Source organism: Amyelois transitella, chromosome Z (genome assembly GCF_032362555.1).
Source record: "Amyelois transitella isolate CPQ chromosome Z, ilAmyTran1.1, whole genome shotgun sequence".
Lineage (NCBI taxonomy): Eukaryota > Metazoa > Arthropoda > Insecta > Lepidoptera > Pyralidae > Amyelois > Amyelois transitella.
Genome location: NC_083535.1, coordinates 477,718 through 502,027, shown reverse-complemented (window position 1 = coordinate 502,027; position 24,310 = coordinate 477,718). Strand labels below are relative to the sequence as shown.

Sequence of the window (24,310 nt, the reverse complement as noted above, 5' to 3'; positions counted from 1 at the left end):
TACAGTTTTCTGTAGAACTTAATGGTACGGCCGTGCCGCTTTTTTTTGCTCGACTTGACGGGGGCACTGCCGTGTCCCCAGATAAGTAAAATAGACACAGTCTTCTACCCAGATACGGCTGTATCAATCGAAGATTCGTTCCAGATTAGAGTATAGTCATCTGTAAAACTTAATAACTGGTTACGAAACAGCGTGTGAAGGGACTGTTGTACTATGTACTTACATACATACATAAAATGATCCCTCTTTCCTGGTGCAATAGGCATAGATAACATGTTTTCTTTTGCAACGATCCCTAACAAAAACCCATCGCTTTTTCATGTGATTTTAAACCATTTTGCCAAGACAAGGAAAAAAAAAATATCTGTGGTTAGTGGAAGCAGGCAACTGGTAACACCAAAGATAAATAGAAGGAGCGCGGCGGCGGTCTCCCCTCCATTTACATGAAGTCGATTTGTGTTTTTGTTTGACATAGAAATTGCAAATTTTAATTTAGAAATAGGTAGTTCTTTTATTTATTATAATTGTACCTTGAAAATGACTTGGGGCTTCGTTACCTGCGGTCCAAATGAAGCTCTCGTTGTATCAGGTAAGCATTCGTTTTATAAAATACATAATCCTTGTATGTACAGAGATGTTCTGTATACTCATTACTATTCGTCTAATTTAATATTAAAATATAAGGAAATATTGTTATTATTACATTTTGAAGAATTGATTCGTTATTCTAGTTCGCTGGCGCAATGTTTTATCCATAAATTATTATATGTTCATACCGCTAAGCGAATTTATTTTAATGAATGTACTATTTAAATATTTTGCGTACGCCTGTAATTTTGAATGTTTAATCAATGTATCAAACGTGTATGTTTTAAAGACATGAAAGTAATAAGTTCTATCCTATCTCGGTGCTATTCATTAATATCATAGTCACTGTAAATGTACATGTACAATGCATTAATTGTGTTATCAAAGACCTCTTTATTTATAAATATTAAATCACACCATATTCCTCGAGGGGTAGGCAGAGGCTGCATCTTTTTCACTTGCCAACATAATACGTAGAAGGAGTAACTTTGAACACACATTGATGAGAGAGAGAGATATTCCAGGATACAGGACACTTTAATTACTATTTTTAAAATCACTTCATTAGACTCTTGGTAGTGCATTTTTGTTACTTATTTGATATATTTTCAAGCTGTCACACATCCTTATTCCCACAACAACGTGTCTTCAGATAAATATTCTCACTCATCTCTACATGTTCCCAGTTGCACCCTCCACAGATGTGTTACAGGGCCCTGGGTTCGCCCCAGGGTGTCTTCAGATAAATACATATTGTCTTACGTTTTTATGTCTCTTATACATTCACCGCTCAGTTGATTGTTGAATTAATGTGTATGCAACTAGAAAAAGTAAGAGGTGGGTAAAGACAAATGGTCAAACATTTATCTGTTGATAAAAAAATATCCTTCAGATTTATCTCGCATACACATTTATATTGTGTGTGTCATGTTAGTCGTCTAAATAACTTGGAACCTCCTTGGAATTTAATGATAAAACCTGTGTAATAAAAATCATTAAAATTACATTCAGGTGTTTTTGTCCTGAAAGAGAAACAAACACACACACACGCTTTCAAACTTTTCCATTACAGTATAAGAAGGATAGGATTTAATTTTGATAAGAAAAATGTGTTCCTTGCCATGGGACCCCTGGCACTAATAATAATATGACCACTCCTTCTCATTCCAATGAAAGTCGTTAAAGGTGACTAAGGATTAAAAGCTTATAAACTTTGGAACCTTCTTTTAGGTGATGGGCTAGCAACCTGTCTCTATTTGAATCCCAATTCTATCATCAGTCAAAAAACTGAATGTGGTCTATCAGTCTTTTGAAGACTGTTAGTTGGCTCTGTCTACCCCGCAAGGGATATTGATGTGACTATATGTGTGTATGTAAGAAAAATGAAACTGCCCATTTTATTCATAATGTTTGTACGAGTACTATCATTCTATGAATTGATCAGCAAAACAACATATTTATGAGTCATATATATTATATATATCTAGATAAAGGGTTTCTACATTGTGCAATATTAAATACCAATGTCCTTTGTCATACTAATGATTAGGTTTTGTTCGGGATTTACTTAGCTGTGGGATTCCCAGATAACTTTTCTTTTAGCATTATATCAATGATGTGACCATCAATGCAAAAATTGTGCAGTGTGATCCACATTAGAATAGGGCCACTCGACATCCATAGGGGGATGTCGTAAAAGACGACTAAGGCATGTTCTATGAGGCTTTTCGAAATATATTCAAGAGATATTATGTACATACATACTAACAATCGAGTCTTTATCCCTTGCGGGGTAGACAGAGCCAGCAGTCTTGAAAAGGCTGAAAAGAAAAAAAAATGCCTCTGCCCAGTTTTCCTTGCTCTTTTACCAATTAGGTAATAAATCTGAAAGTCGGGACACATTACGTTAGTCATTCTCAGCTCAAGGCCCACTTAATTTAGGGCACTTGACTGAGTCTACATTAGACAATCATGCAGTGTTGTTTTTGTCGTTTTAGAATAGGACCCGGCCTGACTCTGTCTACCCTGTAAGGGATAAAGATGTGATTTTGTCTATTTATGTAAGTAAACAAGTAAGATGCGTTGATCAAATCAAAAGAAGTTCAGGCAAAAGTTTAGATCAAGATTACCTGAAACTGATAAGCATACATGAAGAGAGTTATGAATGTGGTTGAATCGAAAGAATTATGCAGGGAATATGGCAAGTGGAAAATGAAGTCTCTGTCTACCCCTCCGAGAGAGAGGCGTGATTTATGTATTTATGTATTCAGTCAATTTTTTGTGTTTCTTTTCAATCAATTTTGCACTGAAATTTCGAGAAATCACTGTGCACCCCTAAACCCCATAAAAATGCATAACAAATTTTATTTGGGTTGATAAGTCAGTCAAGTTTGCCATAATTCGTCAAAATTGGTTACAAGTTTAGTATTTCTTACAAACAAAAGTAAAAATATTTTATCTTAACTTATCGCCTCAGAATCCGACAAATATTTCGAGTGTTAAAATATTTTTATCAGATGCGCCTTTTATTCATTCATTCATTCATATAGTCACGTCTATATCCCTTGCGGGGTAGACAGAGCCAACAGCCTTGAAGAGACCGGTAGACCACGTTCAGCTGTTTGGCTTTATGATAGAATTGAGATTCAAATAGTGACAGGTTGCTAGCTCATCGCCTAAAATAAGAATCCCAAGCTTATAAGCCTATCCCTTAGTCGTCTCTTACGACATCCATGGCAAATGAGATGGAGTGGTCCTATTCTTTTTTATTGGTGCCGGGAACCACACGGCATCAAACGAATCATAAAGCGCCTTTTATGTATATTCAAAAGAACAAACATGAGTTATTTATGTCAATGCGAATGATATTTCTAGCTTAGCATCCGTTATTTACTGTTCGAGAGCAATGTTATGATGTTACTAGCCTTGGCGATTGTATGTTTGTATGTGTGTCGGTAGAAATGTTTATAAGCTCATTTAGTTTAGGTATTTGTGTAGTTTGTGTTTGACCTAAAACTGCCTGATATATGTATAATGTAAATGATAAATAAGGGTCAGTTCACACAGATTCAAGTAAGTAGGAGTATTGTGACGTGAAAGAGACAACTAAACAAAATCCAAAAACAGTCATTAAAAAAACATAATGTGTGCCGTGTGTCTCTTACTGTGCAGATCGTAAAAGCTAATCAAGGTAAAGGCTAAACATAAACATGTGATTCTTTTTTGCCGGCGGGCTAGCAACCTGTCACTATTTCAATCTTAATTCCATTATTAAGCCATCCAGCTGAATTGTCATACTTTTCGTGACTGTTCGCTCTGTCCGCCCCGTTTGGGACAAAGACGTGATATATGTATGTAACTATATTAACTATACTTAGAAATAAAAATTCCCAGTCCAATGCGAAAGTATGGCGAATTAATTTCGCAGCATGGTATTACTTATGTTTTATCCGCGCATAATAATAATAATAGAATTTAACCACTCCATATCTTGGTTATGAATGCCGTAAAAGACGACTAAGAGATAGGCTTATAAACGTGTGATTTCTCTTCAATGGGCTAGCAACCTGTCTCTATTTGAAAAATTACATCATAATGCCATACAGCTGAACGTGGCTTTTCAGTCTTTTCAAGACCGTTGGTTATGTCTACCCTGCAAGGGATAAAGACGTGAATATATGTATAGTCGTTAGCTGAGATTTATGTCATTTGTAATATTAAGTTAAATGTATTGTCATTGGTTAGCGTATTTGCGCCGTAGCGAATTTTAAATAATTTAAAAATAAAAACATTATATATCAATTTCCCTGTAAAAAATATTTATAGTATGTTATGATTTTTATCTCAAGGTGATAGATACAAACATCAGTATATACATATATAAAGAAATTATAACATATAATATAATACATAAGATATAATATATCAGAAGTATAGCTTTTTCCAATCATCTCTGTGGTTGCCAGAGGTCTGGTGGTTATGTTAATTGGCGAATAAGAGCGTCTGTTGTGTAACGGTTAAGATGCCCAATAAACAGGATGGCACACTGAGGGGCATAGGTTCTAATCCTATCGGGGCCATCTACCAATGACATGTTTCGGAGTTTAGCTATAGCACTTAGCGTGAGAGACAACATCGCGGGGTAACCTGCACATTCAGCTGGCATTAGCTGGAAAGAAAATAGCATATAATCACGTCTATATCCCTTGCGGGGTAGACAGAGCCAACAGTCTTCAATAGAATGAAAGGCCACGTTCAATTGTAACCTGATCGTTTATTATCGTATATGGTTCCCCCAAATGTTGCGTTAAATCCAAGAGATGGGAGTAGCTTCTTGTCAAAACGCTAACCCAATTTTGGATCGTGGTCAAAGACGAACTCCGGCTTCAAAGTGGTCAGGGTGGAAACGGTATCAACGCTGGATGTTGATGATAAGTGGTAATGTGCTTGGTAACAATAAAGTTATATTGTTGTCAACACTGTTGGTATAAGAAGGCGATTAAGCCTAACAGCTGCCCAGTAAGATTTCAATTTATAATTACAAAAACTCCATACATGTATGTTTAGCATATCATCCATTCGAAGCCTCTCAAAATGTCTACCCTCATAGGCATGGGATCATTATATAACAACTAGTATACAGGATGACTGGTGGAGAATACATTTCAGCATTGAGTTCACCTATTGAGTCGTTAAGGCTCAATAAAGTTTAATTAAAAATAATGATAAAACTGTACGAACTCCCCAGGATGCTGCTACTCCAAGCCGTTGCTGGTGCCGGGCGGGCGCGCGTTCGTCTGGCCGGCCATCCAGAACGTGCAGAGGATATCCCTGAACACGATGACCTTGCAAGTGGAGTCACCCACCGTGTACACCAGCCAGGGAGTCCCTATATCCGTCACGGGCATCGCTCAGGTGAATCATCAGCTTGAATTTTTAATCCAACTACTAGGATAAAGAAATCCGGTTCGAAGGACCAATAAAGAAATCCGGTTCGAAGGACCAAACAAACATAAGATCACGCGTGTTTTCCGGAGTTTAAGCAGTGCCAACATCCCTGCATACTTCTCCGGCTTCGATCACATCATTTGCTCCATGCAACCTCAAGTTTTAGGGTATTATTGACCTTCCACCGGAACGCACCAGTTTGATCAAGTTATGTTCGCCTTGTCACTCTTTTTGAAATTATGTAAAGTAGGTAGCAATCCGGCTCGAAGGACCACGCACCAGTTTGACCAAATTATGTTCGTCTTGTCACTCTTTTTGAAATTATGTAAAGTAGGTAGCAATCCGGCTCGAAGGACCACGCACCAGTTTGACCAAATTATGTTCGTCTTGTCACTCTTTTTTGAAATTATGTAAAGTAGGTAGCAATCCGGCTCGAAGGACCAGTGCTGGTTCAGGGCGGGCGCGCGTTCGTCTGGCCGAAAATTCAGAACGTGCAGAGGATATCCCTGAACACGATGACCTTGCAAGTGGCATCGCTCAGGGGAATCTTCAACTTGTATTTAAAATCTGACTAGGATATAAGAATCCGCTTTTTCCCGCGCTAATTTAGCGTCACCTACAAAGAATACTTTTTCGCAAGTAACTATAGTTTTTACCGGGATGAAAGATACCCTATGTCCTATTTCTTAGTCCACACAATATGTATGAAAAATTTCATACAGATCGGTTCTGTGGTATAACTGTGAAGTGGAAACAAACAAACTCACATTCGCTTTTATAATATTAATAATTGGGATTACTATTAACCTCCTTATTCGCCTTGACGTAACATAACAATAGACACATAATGGGGACAGTAATAAGTAATCAATACACACTAATACCAAGGACACACTCACGGCACAATGAACATCGATCTATGATTTTATTATCATCAAAAAGAATAGGCACATCGGAAGGTGGGTGGGCCGTGTGGTTCTGTGGCGCAGCCAGGGCTCCTCTTCGTAGCGATGAGGATGGAAAAGGCGAACGACGCACATGGTCAAAATAAATAAATATATAAGGGCCAAATTACACAGATTGAGTTAGCCTCGCAGTAAGTTCGAGACTTGTGTTACGAGATACTAACTCGCCGATATTATTTTTATAATAAATACTTTAATTTGATAAACATCCAAGACCAAGATCGTTCATAAAAGTTCGTCTCTCATCATGCCCTGGCCGGTATTCGAACCAGGGACTATGTCCCAGACAGCGCACTACCACAGGTCTTAAAAAATATCCGAGTAAAATTATAATTTCAATCATCTTTCCAGGTCAAAATCCAAGGTCAGAACGCGGAGATGCTGCTCTCAGCGTGCGAACAGTTCCTGGGGAAGTCTGAACAGGAGATACAGCACATAGCCCTGGTGACCTTGGAGGGGCACCAGCGGGCCATCATGGGCTCCATGACCGTGGAGGAAATATATAAGGACAGGAAGATATTCTCCAAAAAGGTTGGTTGTATAATAAATAAATGTTTACAGTATGCAGATTAAGATAGCCTCGAAGTAACTTCGAAGCTTAAGTTACGACATACTGACTCAATAGTACTATATTTTATAATTAACTAGTTTACTTAACAAAAAGCAACGAATTAAACGCCACCTAGTTGCAAAAATCATCGAATATAGCGCCACCACAAAAGCATACAGGTTTTTCGCAAATACCACGGGAACAGTAGTTTTTACCGGGAGGAATGGTACTCTATGTCTACCTCCAGATTCTTAATCATATATACATGATATTTCAAGAAGATTATTTCAGGTTATCTAACCCATGAAGAGGTAACAAACAAACAAATAAATTCGTACATTTATAATATTATAGTTGGGATACTTTATAGATAAACATCCAATCCTAACGATATAACCCAGGTTCTTTTGATTATGAGGCGAGAAAAAGAGATCTGAAATAGAAAAAATAATGTGTAAAAAAAACCTTTTCTTTGGAGCCTGAAGAGAGAAAGAGAGATGTTCATCATCATCACCTGTCACTATTTGAATCTCAATTCCATCATAAAGCCATACATCTGAATGTGGCCTTTCAGTCGTTTCAAGACTGTTAGCTCTGTCCACCCCGCAAGGGATATAGATGTGACTATATGCGTATTTAGAATCAGTAAAAAACGCACTCGATAGTACACATATACCTAGATGACAATCTCCTGAGGAATTACTTCATCGAATCAAGTAAAATGTCCTTATTGTGTTATTGGATGACAAAATCCTGATGTGAATCATACTATGTTCTTGTCGAATTTAAGTGGCCGTGGTGTTATCCCAACTAAAATTATAAATGAGAAAGTTTGTTTGTTTGTTACCACATCACGGGTTATCTACCGAATTGATCTTCTTGTAGTAGTATCACGAATATATAACTAATAATTTTGAAGTCTGTAGATCGTCATTTATTTATTTATTTGAACTTTATTGTACAAAATATAATTGGTGGACTTAATGCTGGAAGTATTATCTGCTAATCAACTATTGGGGTACAGCATAGAACATTAACATTACGTTAAATTTCTAAAACCTAATTATACACTTGGTTTTTGGAAATATAAACACTTTCCTTAAAAATACAAACACTTTACTGAAAACCGCATCAAGAACGGTTCAGCGAAACGCGAGACAATCGCGGACAAACATTCATACAAACAAACACATACTTACATACATAATGGATTCTCTCGTCCACATTCTATTCTAAGTTTGGATAATTGTGAAGTTGACGTTGTTGAAGAAAATGCTGCAGTGCAGTTTGTTACCGCTTCTTCTGCACTGACGCCTTGGAAGCGGCAGTAAACTTAGTTTTAAGTAGGTAGTTTATTTGACGTCAACCAATGTTGTTAAACCATACGTTTTGACAATTATTAAGCGATATGAAGTCTATAATAATGAATAAAAATTTTGGATTTGTAGGCAACCTTCTTGCTAGACGCCCATAGCAACGGTTGCCATGGTTTTGTTACTGATTTATGTCACAAATAATTTTTATTGTAAAAGCTTCTTAATTTTTATGTTCATAATATAATTATTTTAAACCGATTATTTTCTCCTCTTTTCTCCTTCTTTCTTCTGTAGGAATTAAATAACTTTTAATATCTATACTTCCTACAAATTTGAATTTTGAATTTGACATACAAACAGGTCAAACTGAGAACCACCTCTATTTTTGAAGTCGGGAAAAAAACTGTTATTTTAACATCTCTCCTATATGCATCTCCATAGAAATAAATCCAATAAATTGTATCCATTTGTTTCAGGTGTTCGAGGTGGCCTCCAGCGATCTCATCAACATGGGTATCACAGTCGTCTCCTACACCCTCAAAGATATACGGGATGAAGAGGTAATACATCTATGAGACCGTGACAGTGCCGTGTGGTTCCCGGCACCAAGAACAGGACCACTCCCATCTCTTTCCCATGAAGTCGTAAAATGTGACTAAGAGAAAGACTAATAAACTTGGGATTCTTCTTTTAGGCGATGGGCTAGCAACCTGTCACTATATGAATGTCAATTCCATCATAACTCTTATGGGCTAGGATGTTGTCACTATTTGAATCTCAATTCTATCATTAAACTAAACAGCTGAACGTGGCCTAACAGTCTTTTTAATACTGTCGGCTCTGTTTACCCCCCAAAGGGATATAAACGTGATGATATGTATGTACATTCATACATACATAAAATCACGCCTCTTTCCCGGAGGGGTAGGCAGAGACTACATCTCTCTACTTGCCACGATCTCTGCATACTTCCTTCGCTTCATCCACTACTCTTGACCTGACCCTTTACCAGGACGTCCTTAATTTGATCAAGATACGTTCGTCTCGGTCTTCCCACTCCGATCTTTCCCTCCACACTCTCCTTGTATATCTGCTTATTCATGATGTCTGCTTAGATATGTATGTATGTATGTTTTTTAAAAATATTTAATTTACCAACAGGGCTATCTGAAAGCGCTCGGCATGGCTCGCACGGCGGAAGTGAAGCGCGACGCGCGCATCGGCGAAGCGGAAGCGCACGCGGAAGCGCGCATAAAGGAAGCAATGGCGGAGGAGCAGCGCATGGCGGCGCGCTTCCTCAACGACACCGAAATAGCTAAGGCGCAGAGGGATTTCGAATTGAAAAAGGCGGCCTACGATGTTGAAGTTCAGACTAAGAAGGTAGGGGACTGCAGGCATACATACATACATACATACATATGGTCACGTCTATATCCCTCGCGGGGTAGACAGAGCCAACAGTCTTGAAAAGACTGAATGGCCATGTTTAGCTATTTGGCTTATCGATAGAATTGAGATTCAACTAGTGACAGGTTGCTAGCCCATCGCCTAAAAAAGAACCGCAAGGACTGTAGGCGTCTTTCGATATTCAGTTGGTCCCGACATTAATGTATGGGAGTGAAAGTTGGGTATGGTAAAAGAAGCACGAGAGCAGAATAAATGCAGCTTGCATAAAGAGAGTAATGAATGTGGATGAAACGAAGAAGTATGCAGAGATCGTGGCAAGTGGAAAGATGTAGTCTCAGCCTACCCCTCCGGGGAAAAGGCGTGATTTTATGTATGTATTAGTTAAATCAGATTTCACTGAGAACTACAACAGAAAATTTTCTGAAGACAAAATATTTAAATAAGAAATACAGCCTGTGTGGCTTTTTAAATATCTATATACAATTACTTTCATCAAATACATACATACATACATATAATTACGTCTATGGGGTAGACAGAGCCAACATACAGCCTTCAAAAGACTTATAGGCCAAAAAGACTTATAGGCCACATTAAGTTTTTTGGCTTAATGATAGAGTTAAGATTCAGATAGTGACAGCCCAGCCAACACAGTATAGCTGTATAAATTTTGCGTAAAAGCAATCTTTTAACTTTAAGCTGGATAAAGTATTTGTATAACTTCTGTGTAAGCGCTTATACAGGTGATATTCAAGCAATTTGGGCACAAAATATCTTGCTTCAATTTGGTTAACAGTTGATTAATAGCCACATAGCAGCTGAATAAATGTACGACACACTGAATATCTTCTGCATAAATTCTGATTTTTCTTTAGTCCAGAAATTATACATCTTTTATGCAGTTGTTAATTTGTGAGTTCAGATATTCAAATGATATACGAAATTCCGATCTTTGGAGTAGTTTTACAAAGAAATTATTCAAGTAAAAAGTATTTTTTATTGTGACGGGATAAATTTATGTCGCTTAGTTCAAAATATTGTAAATGGTCGCCGATATAAAATAGCGTAAATGATTTCATACATTTTAAGTAAGTTTAAGGTGAATTATATAAACGCATGGCACTTTACTGTGAATTATCAACATGATCATTATACATTTTTTGAGCGCCTCAAGATAAAGCTATATTTTAAAAGGTAAACAAATGTGAAATGAAATACTATGAATGACGCATTGCGTAATATTTAGTTAGACAATTGTTTATATTACCAACTAAAATTGTAGGTAGTTGCAACCAAAAGTTTCGCGCTTGTTACAAAATACACCCAAGAGCACCTAATTATATTTCCATTTAAATCTCTTTTTTAATATCTTTCACACATATGTATGTATGTATTGTCGTTATCTGCAGCTAAAGTTGGACCCAGTCTATGTGTTTGAATCACTAATCCTGATGGTGATGTATAATCATCGTGTACAGAACCCTCTTCAACTGTGTTGGTCGCACTTGGCCCGAGCCCATTTGTATCAGATGTTAAACTCTTTTCTATTACTGTACAGATACTATTTTTTATCTTTACATACTCTCGTGAACATTTTCTTCTTGTTCCTCCCGTTCTCTTTTTTTTCCATGAATCATTTACTCTTTTGTTATTATTTTTCTGAGGTGGCATATTGTTGATTTTGTCACAAAATGGTGAAATATCTGGATATAAACATACGATATCTTCAACTAATCAGTTATTTGCTGCTTAAGATACCCACATTTGTAACTGATATTGTTTTAAGTTTAACATAAAGACAATTGTATGCTTATAGCGCTATAAGTTTGGTAAAACAAGGAGTTTATTTTCAATTTTGCAGAAGTTAGCTGTAAAAAGAAGAAAATATCTAAATTATTCAGCATCTGAATAAATTAGTACCATTTCGTACACTAAACAGCTTAAAGACAGTATTTCGTCTAATATTCAGCGTTTTGCTGTTTAACTGCTTTTCTTTAAAATGTTATGCCGTGTGGTTCCCGGCACCATTACAAAAGAATAGGACCACTCCATCTCTTTCCCACGGATGTCGTAAGAGCCGACTAAGGGATAGACTTGGGATTCCTCTTTAATGTAAATCCCTGCCAATCTAAGGTCTGCCGCGCCGATGGATGCATGGCTAGGGGCGAGCCTAGTCTCGAGCGTGCCACTTCCGCCATGGGGTTGGGCGACCCCCAGGTAATGGCTAGCCTTACCCTGGCATGCGGGGCTCTGCTGGGGCGGACAAAATTTTTCCCTAGCGTCTCGTGGGAATCGCATGGATGCAAATTTTTTGAAAGAGCACCTAAATGGCGGCGATGGTGTCCGCACCCCATCACGTCTCGTTCCCGGCGGGAGCGGTATGCGGTCTGCTGAAAGCCGCTTTGCGACGATGAATGTAAGAGGAGGAATGAAGGATAAGATTGAGGAAGTATGCCAGATGATGGATGAAAGACGTTTGGATGTGTTGTGCGTGAATGAAACGAAGCGGAAAGGATGCGACGCGACGCAGCACGGCCCTTACACGGCGTATTGGTCTGGAATTTCCAGTACCAGCCGAGGCTGTCAAGGGGTCGGTCTAATTCTTTCTGCACGAATGGCTGAGTGCGTGAATGAGTATGAGTGTGTCAGCCCTCGTCTTCTATGGATTAGGCTGAAAGTTGGAATCACTCGGATCTTCGTTCTAGGTGTTTATGCACCTTGGGATGTGGGTTCGAGGGGTACAACATCAGCAAAAAGCGAAAACGAGGAGTTCTGGAATAGTGTAAGAGAAGTATTGAAAGTTACCAAGCCAAATGAGAAGATTATTATGTTAGGTGATTTTAATGGATGGGTGGGTGTAAAGCGTGATGGATATGAAAAGGTGTTTGGTGCGTTTGGTGACGAAAAGGTGAATGATAATGGAAGAAGTGTATTAGAAATTTGTCTAGAGTGGGATCTTTTTGTGTCGAACTCAATGTTTCAACATAAAGAGATCCACACCTACACTAGAGTGGAAGGTATTTTAAAAAGTATGATAGACTTTGTGATTGTAGATGAAAGATTGAAGAACAAAGTGCTGGATACCCGTGCATATCGCGGTGCTGGCATTGACTCGGACCATTTACTGGTGATATCCCGGATAAGGGGTATCTTCAATCGCTGGCGGCACAGGGTAAGGGAGCAAACCAGCGCTTTGGAAAGAGTAAAAGTAGAAAATTTGCAAGATATGGATGTAGGTAAGAAGTATATTAATAGACTGAAGGATGAATTTGAAGATTTAGAGGAAATGAGCGATATTGAAGATGGATGGAAGGAATTTAAAGAAAGAATTGTGAAAGTAGCTGTTGAAGTGTGTGGTGTAAGTAGAAGAAGGAAAGGAAAAAATCACAAAAATGCGTGGATGAGTAAAGATGTGCAAGAACTTGTGCGATTAAAGAAGAAAGCATGGCTGGATTTGTTAGCAGCAAAAGCTAACTTAAGAATGCAAGAGGTTATAGATGAAGATGTGAATGAAGCACGTAAGGAATATAAGAAAATGAAAGATTTGGTTAAGAAAGCTGTGATTAGAAAGAAAGAAGAGTATAAAGAGGATTTTGATAAAAGGCTATCAGAAGACTTTCAGTCAAATCTGAAAGTATTCTGGAAATCCGTAAGGTCAGCCCGAGGAAATACTATAACCAGAGAGCTGACTAGGATCAGATGCCAGGATGGTAGCGTTGTGAAAGGAGAAGAATGTGTACTAAAGATATGGAAGGACTATTTTGAAAGTTTATTTGAAAAAAAGGAAGGAAATAAGAAAGATTTCTGCTATAGCGAAGAAAAAGAGAATGAGATGGAAGGCGAAATTGAAATGTTCGAAATTGTGGAAGCACTTAAGAGTATGAAAGCGGGAAAGGCTGCTGGGTGTGATAGAGTGTCGGTCGAGATGCTTAAAGCAGGAAAAGGCGTAGTAGCTAGTCAGTTGTACTGCCTTTTCAATTTGTGTTGGAGAAGCGGCCGAGTACCAAAAGATTGGTGTAAGGCTGTTATCGTGCCACTTTACAAAGGAAAAGGGTCACAGCTGGACTGCAAAAATTATCGTGGTATAAGCCTGCTTAGCGTCGTCGGCAAATTGTATGCTAAGGTATTGATTAATAGAGTCAGGAATGAAACTGATGACAAAATATGGGATGCTCAAGCGGGATTTCGAAAGGGAATGGGATGTACTGATCAGGTCTTTTCCTTGCGGTGCATAGCCGAAAAGTTTTTGGCCAAGAGTCAAAAAGTCTATTGCACATTCGTAGATCTGGAAAAGGCCTATGACAGAGTTGAGAGGAATGAATTGTGGTCAGCACTTTCTATGCATGGGGTGAGCAGTCTCTTAATACGAGCACTGAAATCCTTATATGAGGATTCGAGTGCTTGTGTCAGGATAAACGGAGCGCACACTGAGTGGTTTAAGATTGAGAAAGGCGTTAGGCAAGGATGTGTTGCGTCACCGTGGCTGTTCAACCTATTTATGGATAGCTGTTTGACAGATTTGAAAGAGTCTAAAAGTGGATTAAGGATGAATGAGTTACTCGTCAAATGTCTGCTCTATGCCGACGATCAGGTTATACTGGCGTCATCAGCGGAGGAGTTACAGGAGATGGTAAACTGTATGCATGAAGCTTTAAAAGAGAAAGGAATGAAAGTGAACGTAAGTAAAACTAAAACACTGGTTTTTGAAATGGAGAAAGAAATGACAGCATGTAATATTTTGATTGGAGGAGAAAAAGTGGAGCAAGTGAAAGAGTTTGTATATCTAGGATCAAAGTTTACATCAGATGGCAAGTATGATAGTGATATTGAAAGGAGAGTGAACGCGGGGAACATGGTGAATGGAGCTTTGCATGCCTTTATGAGCAGTCAGAAACTATCCAAAAAGGCTCGACTGGCTGTGCACAGGGGCGTGTTGGTCCCGACATTAATGTATGGGAGTGAAAGTTGGGTATGGCAAAAGAAACATGAAAGCAGAATAAATGCAGTGGAAATGAGAGCGTTAAGGAGTATGATGGGTGTGAAATTGAGTGACAGGATAAGGAACAGCGTGATAAGGGAATGTTGTGATGTGAAAGAAGATGTAGTTACAGGAATAGAAAAGGGTATGTTAAGATGGTTCGGTCATGTGGAGAGGATGAATGAAAGCAGGTTGACTAAGCAGATATACAAGGAGAGTGTGGAGGGAAAGGTCGGAGTGGGAAGACCTAGACGAACGTATCTTGATCAAATTAAGGACGTCCTGGTAAAGGGTCAGGTCAAAAGTACCCGAAACCGCCGAGCTTGTATGAAGAGAGTTATGAATGTGGACGAAGCGAAAGAAGTATGCAGAGATCGTGGCAAGTGGAAAGAGGTAGTCTCTGCCTACCCCTCCGGGAAAGAGGCGTGATTTTATGTATGTATGTATGTATGTTATACAGGTCAATGCAAAAATTTCACCTAATGTGCAGATAATAGCTGTTTCAATTACTTTTATTTGAATATCGCTTGTTTAGCAGATACTACTCTTGATTATTATTCAGCTTGAAAAAATACCGCGAACTTTATGCAGAATTTAGTAAGCTTACAACATTATTTTAATTTAAGAACTCTCTTATTCAAAATTAAGCCATAACATCAGTTGTAATACATAATTAATAAAGCTTGACACTGCTTATTGTGGTATATTTTCGCTATTATCTGGCTTATGTGTTGGCTGGGAGGTTGCCTAGAAGAAGAATCCCAATTTCATAACCCTATCCCTTTGTGAAACAGCTGATCGTGGCCTATTAGTCTTTTCAAGACTGTTGGCTCTGTCTTCCCCGCGAGGGACATAGACGTGATTATATGTATGTACGTATCCATATGTCGCCTTTAAAACGACCAGTGGTCCTATTATTTTTTTTCCTTATATTAGTCCCGGTAACCACACGGCATTACATCATATACACTTTAAGCATTTACACTCGGGTTCACTTCCATAGGCCGAAGCGGAAATGGCGTACGAATTGCAAGCTGCCAAAACGAAGCAGCGCATCAAAGAGGAGCAGATGCAGATCGCTGTGGTGGAACGGACGCAGGAGATAGCTGTTCAGAAGTGGGAGGTGCAGCGGAGGGAGAAGGAGTTGGACTCCACTGTCAGGAGGTACGTGGGGGGGGGGGGGTTATATATACGGTCACGGCTATATCCCCTGCGGGGTAGACAGAGGTTGGACTCCACTGTCAGGAGGTACGTGGGGGGGGGGGGTTATATATACATACATACATACATGTGGTCACGTCTATATCCCCTTGCGGGGTAGACAGAGGTTGGACTCCACTGTCAGGAGGTACGTGGGGGTATACATACATACATATGGTCACGTCTATATCCCTTGCGGGGTAGACAGAGGTTGGACTCCACTGTCAGGAGGTACGTGGGGGTGTTATATATACATACATATGGTCACGTCTATATCCCTGCGGGGTAGACAGGGCCAACAGTGTTGTAAAGATTGATATGGCCACGTTCAGCTGTTTGGCGGACGCAGGAGATAGCTGTTCAGAAGTGGGAGGTGCAGCGGAGGGAGAAGTTGGACTCCACTGTCAGGAGGTACGTGGGGGGATACATACATACATATGGTCACGTCTATATCCCCTGCGGGGTAGACAGAGTCAACAGTGTCGAAAAGATTGATATGGCCACGTTCAGCTGTTTGGCGGACGCAGGAGATAGCTGTTCAGAAGTGGGAGGTGCAGCGGAGGGAGAAGGAGTTGGACTCCACTGTAAGGAGGTACGTGGGGGGGGGGGGGGGGGTTAATATATACATACATACATGTGGTCACGTCTATATCGTGTAGACAGAGCCAACAGTGCTTTTTCAGTTAAATGCTTGTGTATTTTTGACATGATCTTGACATAATTTGTACAGTATGTACATATTTTATTTTATTTGACGAAATATTCGTATTAACATTATTAGTTCTATTTGTACATTGACGTCCGATGAAAATGCTGCGGTGTAGTTTGTTCCGCCGCTTCTTCTACACATCGCACGTTAACCTTTAAGTATGGACGTAATATTTTCTAAACACAACTGTGGACGTGGAGTCTCACAGGCTCCTATATTGAAACACTTTTTTTTTGGGTTAATTGATATAAAATCCTTTAAAAATGTACTATATATTAAAGATAAGGAATATAGCAATAAAAATAATGTGCGTATATAATCAATTTTTATTATAAAAATTAAAAAAAAATTAAAAATAAAAAATAATGGCACTTTTTACTCTTAAATGTTCTTAGATTACATTTTAGGTATAAAACACAGCCAAACTTATTCTTATAACAAAATTAGTCTTTTTTTCTCAAATTATAATGAATATATAATTTAAAACGTAAGAAGCCTACTTCAGATAGCAAATATTAAAAAAAATGACAACACCCTAATATCGGCAATTTATTGGCAGTCAGTGCATAAAGGTCTCGAACATTGAAGACACACAGGTTTGTTGCACCCTACACAAACATGAGTAGTCATCCTATGTTTTTTCGCAGGACAGATTCTACATGCTCTTCTGGTTCCTTGATTGGTTGCTTGCTCCTGAGCATCTTCTATAACCATGTCTTCACCTAAAACTCGAGTCATTGTCAACCTCAGCTCTCTTGGCAATCGTGTATTTATAACACGCTTTTGCATATGAGGCACCACAAGCATACGTGCTAATTTTTTAACGAAATCTCCTCTCTCGGCAGCTTTTGGTTGATATATGTTATATAGAATGTAGGCATTCATGGCACTCAAGTCTAGAACACGATATAGCAACACCATAGGCCATCTCCTTGTTCGCCGGCTAGTGGAGTAATTCGAGCATTTTTTGTCAGCCTCATCAACGCCCCCTTTAGTTGAATTATAATACATGATAATTTCAGGTTTTTTAGTATTTTCATCTATCTGGTTACTGTGATGCATGGATGATATAAGTACCACAGCTCTATTCTTCTTTGGCACGTAGGAGCATAAAGTTTTTGTGCTCGTAAATCCAAATAAAGCAGAATTTGCTGCTCGATTCTTAGCTGGCTGAAATTCAATCGGGATTTCCCTTTTGTTCTTTTTTAGCGTTCCTACATACGTCAGCTTCCGTGATGATAGTTCGTCTACAAGCTCTATGGATGAAAACCAATTATCAGCTGTCACGTTACGGTTGGTTCCTTGAATGGGTTTTGTCAGGCGTAAGACACACTGAGTTGGAACTAGAAATTTTTTTTCCTGTTCTGTCAATCCGATCCCATCCGAGTCTTTTCCAGAGTAAATATACCCATTATAAAAATAATAGTTTTCGGCATCACATAGTGCTCGAATTATCAGTCCATATTTACCAGGCTTTTTTGGCATGTATGATATCATATGACTTCTTCCTCGAAATTTGACGAGCATTTCATCTACTGTGACGCATTCGCTCAATTCATATAACTGTTGAGAATTACCCACAAACTTATTGAAAATATTTGAAATAGCGGCCAACTTATCACTCTTCATCCTCTCTCCACGATCATCTGGGTTGTCAAATCGTAGACACAATAACAAAACCAGAAATCTTGTCTCTGACATTACGCACCTAAATATCTCAACACCTGTGCCATCTAAAGAGAACAAGTAACTCGTGTTTTCATCATTTGATTTCAAAACAGCAGAGAAGTATAACAGACCAATAAAAGCTTTGAGTTCAACCATATCCAAATCACTCAATTCGGGTCTATTATAACGGACAAACTTAGTTCTGTAGCTAGAAATACTAACATTGGTCCAAGTTAGAATGCATTGGAGCATTACTTCGTCGAAAAGCTTATTCCAAATGTTGTAGTGATCCTTACTATCCTCAGGTTTCAGTTTTGAAGTACCTGCACGAGACGTTATAATATTGTGCTCTGGGATACGCTTGCTAGCCGATGGTGGCGTTTTGGCCCATTTATACCTATTTTTACCGTAGTAATAGTTAGATTTTACTAACTTCGATAAAGGAATACTGTCCGAACTATCATCACCTGATTCTTCTCCTTGGTCTTGGTCCTGGTTCTGGTCCTGTTCGTGTCCTTGAACCTCCTCATTGTCACTTTCGTGATTTTGAATGAATTCAGACTCCAATATAAAAAGATCTTCAATAGTTTCTTCATTGTCAGATTGATCCGAAGCCAACAATAACTCACTCACTTCTTTTTCAAAAGAAGGATCTCCTACCCGAAAAGTTTTTGTTACTGGGCCTTGAACAGAGCTCGTCGATGGTCGTTTTAACTTAGAACTACTGGCTTTATTGTTTTCTGACATTTTGAATAAAAAAATCTGAAACAGACATAATTCCCGTTATAATATATGTTATAGGGGAACAATGGACGTGTAGCCTCACAGGCTCCAGTCACTATTTAGATGGTCATTACTTACGAAATATTTACCGGATGACGCAACCTCCTCCCTCGTTGGCAGTTTTACGACTAAAACAAAAGCTACTGAGCCGCTCAATCCCGGGTGGTGGGGAGAACTAGGTAAAACTAAGAAATCGAAAACATCAAGTAGCCTGTCAGACTCCACGTCCATACTTAAAGGTTAAGAATCAAACCGTCACTAAGCAAAAAAATCAAAACCTCAGAAAGTTCATTTGAAGTCCCAAAATTTACAATCATTGCAAAATGTTATTATTATGTATATAATTTTCTTACTTTTGTGTCCATATTATTATTATTAGGATAAACTTTGTGCTAACCATTTACAGGATTTAAATCTATTTATTAAAACGGATTTTTTTCTTTTTTTTTTTAAATATAGTGTCACTGTACCACGTAATATGTAAAAGTGTCACTTTTCAAAATGTCTTAAGTTAGAGCTGAAACATTACATGCGTTAAAATGACACTATCTTCCTATATTTATAACGATAAATAAACAAAATAATATAATTGGGTAAATGAAACCACGACTTATTATGAAATCAGTCGTTTTATATAAAAAAACAATGTTTTATTACCAATTATATGGCTACATTCAGTCTTAATCTTATTTCCATTTAGGTAATTGTAGAGTATTCTTATTGAAATTGTTCTTATTATCTAAAATCACAGTAATCAGACTATCAATATTACTATTATTTGAAACAATAGATAACAAAATTAAATTCTAAACAAATGTCTCACAGACACAATAATTTGACCAAAATCAATAAACAACTCTCCTCACTAATTACGAATTGGTTTTTGTTTTGGTATCATTAAGTTCGAAAATGAAACAAAAATCATACCTTTTTCAAATACTTTTTCATTTAAGTTTTTTTTATAAACTTTATTTACCTAATCAAAATCAAAATAAAAAGAAATAGTAAAAAAATCTTAGTACAAAATAAAAAAGTGACAATTTTGAAATGGATTTCTTAATCACCTATTATTATTATCCCTTGAAAATTATAGAATGTGATTATAAAAAGATGATACATAATACGGCAATATAGCATTTTTTTTTATAAGATCCTTAAGATCCTTTTTTTTATTATCAGACAATGGTAATTTTGAAGTATAAAGAGGGAGTAATTGAGGCCGAGCACGAGGTATTTTAATCAATTTTATTTCTTTGTAATTTTCTTCCGAATAAGATTCCTTGTAATATACTCTTACGTTATTATTTGAATCCCCTTTTTCAATCTTTATAATCTTGATATCACTTACTTTAACTATCGCTCCTTCTGTATTTTTAGTCAATTTATACTCTTGAATTTTTTTTATGTCATAAAATTCCTTGTGAGACATTTCTACTACATTATATTTGTTCCCTTTTTTCTTTGCCTCTCGTATGGCATTTATGTACTGATCCGGGACGTAAATAGGTCCAGCACGTAACATTCTTTTTATCTGCCGCTCTATTGTGGAATGGACAGAGTCACCCTCATTTTGCGTATGACCTTTGATCAAAAACTTATGAATTATTGAATTAATATTTGGTAAGTTCTTAACTGCGTGTATGTATGTGGAAAATACGAATTGGTTTTTATTTTGGCCATATGCGTTATCAGAGTAAAATATTATATCTACTTTTCCTGACAAAGACGCGGACTTTTTCTCTAAGAATTTGAAAATGCATGTACCTATTTCATTTGCGCCCTTTTGCCCTTCAACCTCATTCCAAAAAAAGCAGTCAGTATTATCTGCTTTTAGTTCGCAAATTGTAAAATTCATGCAATTTAATCTGGATTTGTAATAGAAAGAAGACACATCTCCCCTAGGAACCTGTAACATGGCTTGCATATCATAACATGCTACAATATTATTCTCACTGATAAATTCCTTGTCTCGTAACTTCTCTGCCCTGCTTAATTCTTTCTCTTTTAAGTGTGATATATACTTTTCTTCCAATTTTTCTTTATCTGGTTGTAATGCGTTTTCATATGCAACACAATCTTCGCAACGGTCTTTCTTTGGTGTAAAAAAACTTATATTAAAGTCTTCTTTAAACACTTTTCTATAAATATTAATTTTGACATAATCAGATCCATTCTTTTCACAATCTTTTTTATAATCTCTGTATAAATCGGTTAATGTTTTCCCTCCCTCTATGTATTCTCTACTTGTTTGTTGACGCAAATAATGGCTCTCAATTCTAGGTATACTATCAATATGTCTTTTAACTGTAGCCAATAACTCTGCAGATACTTTGGTTCCATGATTTTTGTGTTTTCCACGTAGTTCAGGTTCAATAATACCCGTTGAATTAAATTTTTCTATAACAGTCCGAATTGGCCTGTCATTGATACCTAAAGTTCTTTTGAAAAATATTTTGCATACCTTCTTTTTTTGGTTATTTATTGTTAAGTAAAATGAGTGTTTGGGTTTTCTATTGTTAGATATTTTTTTATATTGATACTTCGGTTTAATCTCACTCATATGTTTAGATATAAAGTATCTTTGTTGTGTAAGTGACCCCATTCTCCAATAGTTACAAAAAATTTCCTTACGTTCTTCTTCGGAAAAGTTATTGGAACACTTTAATCGGCAATTATTATTACAAGGAACACCTATTTTTCTTTCTGTTATTACTTTATGTTTGGTAGACGAAGATGTATACTTTAAACCCATATTTCGTAAAGTTTTTGCAAGAGCCTTTTTACTGCCGCGCTTTCTTTTTCGTGTTTGTCCATTAGAGTCATTCTGGCAAACTTCATCAGGTGTCAAATCACTAATAGCTGCAGTTTGAATATTTTTAATTTGCTCTAATACAATTGATTTTAAAGATAGAGGATTATAAAACGTAGGATTACTTTGCTTTAGGGGTGATGAAACATAAATAAAATTTGCTGGGTCATGTGCTACTTCAGAATTACCATTAACTGTTGCGTTAATTTGATTATCATGAAATGAGAGTATTTGGGTTTCTCCATAATATGAGTCTAAATTATGTATGTAATTGTTTGAATTATCTACTTCGGTTATGGGCCTTTCAGACGTTGTACATTTTTTAATCACATTTTCATTAATATCAGACGAACTATTTGAATCATATTGTAATGCTATTTGTTGTAAAGATGACAAGTATTCAGTTGATTTGCTTATTATTATTTCAATATCTGTTTCTTGGTTCATTGTAACACATTTCCGCTTCGATGGTGCAACTGAATTTTGTTCAGAATCTGAAGAACTGTTAGAAGAGCTACTAGACGTACTAGAAGTGGATGAACGAGATGATGAAGATGAACTAGATGATCCGGGTGCAGTTCCCGACGATAGTGTTTCTTTTTGTGTAAGTGAATTGTACGAACTGAATTGTGATTGAGACCCACTGACTAAATTTTGTTGTTGACATACTTTTTTTGGTAATTTAATGTTTTGTGTACGAGTTTCATTGTCAGATTCTTGAGATGACGAATTATCTAGAGAACTGGGTTTATACTCCTTATCATCATCGGAAGCTGGCGAAAAATCTCGAGTAGACTGACGGCTGCTACAGGAAGAACTTGAAGAATTTCTGTTTCTAAAGTATTGTTTACGTTGAACGCCTGTAATGCTGGAACTTGGGCTTGGATCTTGTGCAACTCTAATACTCGTAGTTTCGTTTATTTCTGGAGATTCTTCAATTTTGGAATTAATATCTTTAATAATTCCTCTAAATTTACGAGTCCTTGGGTTGATAGGAGGCATGATGAAGATACTGTAAGATAATATTGGCAAAGTTAGGTTGCATGGTCAATAAAAGATTGTTATCATCTATACTAATAGGTATTATAAATGTGAAAGTACGTTTGTTTGTTTGTTTGTCCGTCTTTCACGTTTAAACCACTGAACATTGTCATGTCTTTTAACCAAAAATTGTCGTTTGGTATAAAAATTACAGCATTCGTTAATACATAATTATTATAAACTACTTACATAGCCTATGTCACTCAGGGATAAGGGCCTATCTAACGGCAAAAGATTTTTTAAAATTTATGTTGTATTTTCGTAGCCTATTAAATTCAAACAAACAATGAAATCATTCCTCTTAATAATTATTATTAGTACCTATAGTAACAAGAAAGTTGGAACATTAAGACAAAAACGTTTCTTTTCGGATAGGGGCAGATTAATAAATAAGGTGATCATCTCGAAATTGCAGCAATACTGACTTTAAACTGAAAGAAACATTAAAGATCTAAAATTGTTTTAAATAATACATTCTGAATTTATGGAAAACACTGTCACTATTTGTAATACTACAATTATCATTTAAAATTGTTATCTTACTTAAGAACATAATTATGCGAATACTGTCATTTATTGTTTAATGACAGTATACCTTCAAACAATATTCCAAATATCCAACCAAAAATATGTGAAGACTGTCACTTATTGTTTAATGACAGTATACCTTTAAAAAATATTCCAAATATCCAACATAAATAACGGGACAACTGACACTTTACATTTAAATACACTATTCTTTAAAAGTATGATCTAACATACAAACTAAAATAAAAAGAAAACTGTCACTTTTTGTTTAAAAACGTTTTTTATGTATAAACCCAGTCAAACTTACCTTATAATTTCAGGAAAAGCGTAGGTAAACAAAAAATGTCACTGTTCAATACAGAATTGACCTCAACATCACGGCGGCCATGTCTCTAATGAAAAAATGACGATGTTGCTGTCAACGGCCTCGTGATCTCCCACCAATGACATATCGACACTAATGACATCTATCGAACGGATTATGATATAAACATGGGAGTTTCTGCATTACACTGTCCTTACCGCGCGCTACTAGATGGCGTTAATAGTCGATATTTGCATAATTTCGTATAGTGACGGTTTGATTCTTAACGTGCGACATGCGCTTTGGAAGCGGTAGTAGTTATAATTAGATTTAAGTTATGTGACGTCAATAAGTGATACCTTGTATCCAATTTTGAAAATAAATATATTCTATTCTATTCTACATACCTACATACATAAAATCACGCCTCTTTCCCGGTGGGGTAGGCAGAGACTACATCTTTCCACTTGCCACGAACTCTGCATACTTCCTTTGCTTCATACACATTCATAACTCT

The 24,310-nt window shown here is 37.1% G+C and overlaps 2 protein-coding genes across 3 annotated transcripts in view; one reads left to right on the top strand and one right to left on the bottom strand.

Moving 5' to 3' along the window:
* Positions 1–412: 412 nt before the first annotated feature.
* The window catches only part of LOC106130576 (flotillin-1), a 32,502-nt gene continuing 8,604 nt past the window's right edge, over positions 413–24,310 (top strand). For both annotated transcript variants that reach the window (XM_060953436.1, XM_060953435.1), the window contains exons 1-6: positions 413–589; positions 5,336–5,502; positions 6,852–7,031; positions 8,843–8,926; positions 9,528–9,746; positions 15,755–15,915. In XM_060953436.1, coding sequence (XP_060809419.1) covers positions 538–589; positions 5,336–5,502; positions 6,852–7,031; positions 8,843–8,926; positions 9,528–9,746; positions 15,755–15,915 — 863 coding nt within the window. In that variant the 5' untranslated portion in view covers positions 413–537. The remainder of the gene's footprint in view (positions 590–5,335; positions 5,503–6,851; positions 7,032–8,842; positions 8,927–9,527; positions 9,747–15,754; positions 15,916–24,310) is intronic.
* LOC132903927 (uncharacterized) lies at positions 20,173–23,987 on the bottom strand. Its single transcript, XM_060953434.1, has 2 exons — positions 23,797–23,987; positions 20,173–22,932 (listed from the first exon to the last, which is right to left on the bottom strand). Exon 2 carries the CDS (start codon positions 22,920–22,922, stop codon positions 20,199–20,201), a length of 2,724 nt encoding a protein of 907 aa, XP_060809417.1. The 5' UTR covers positions 22,923–22,932; positions 23,797–23,987; the 3' UTR covers positions 20,173–20,198.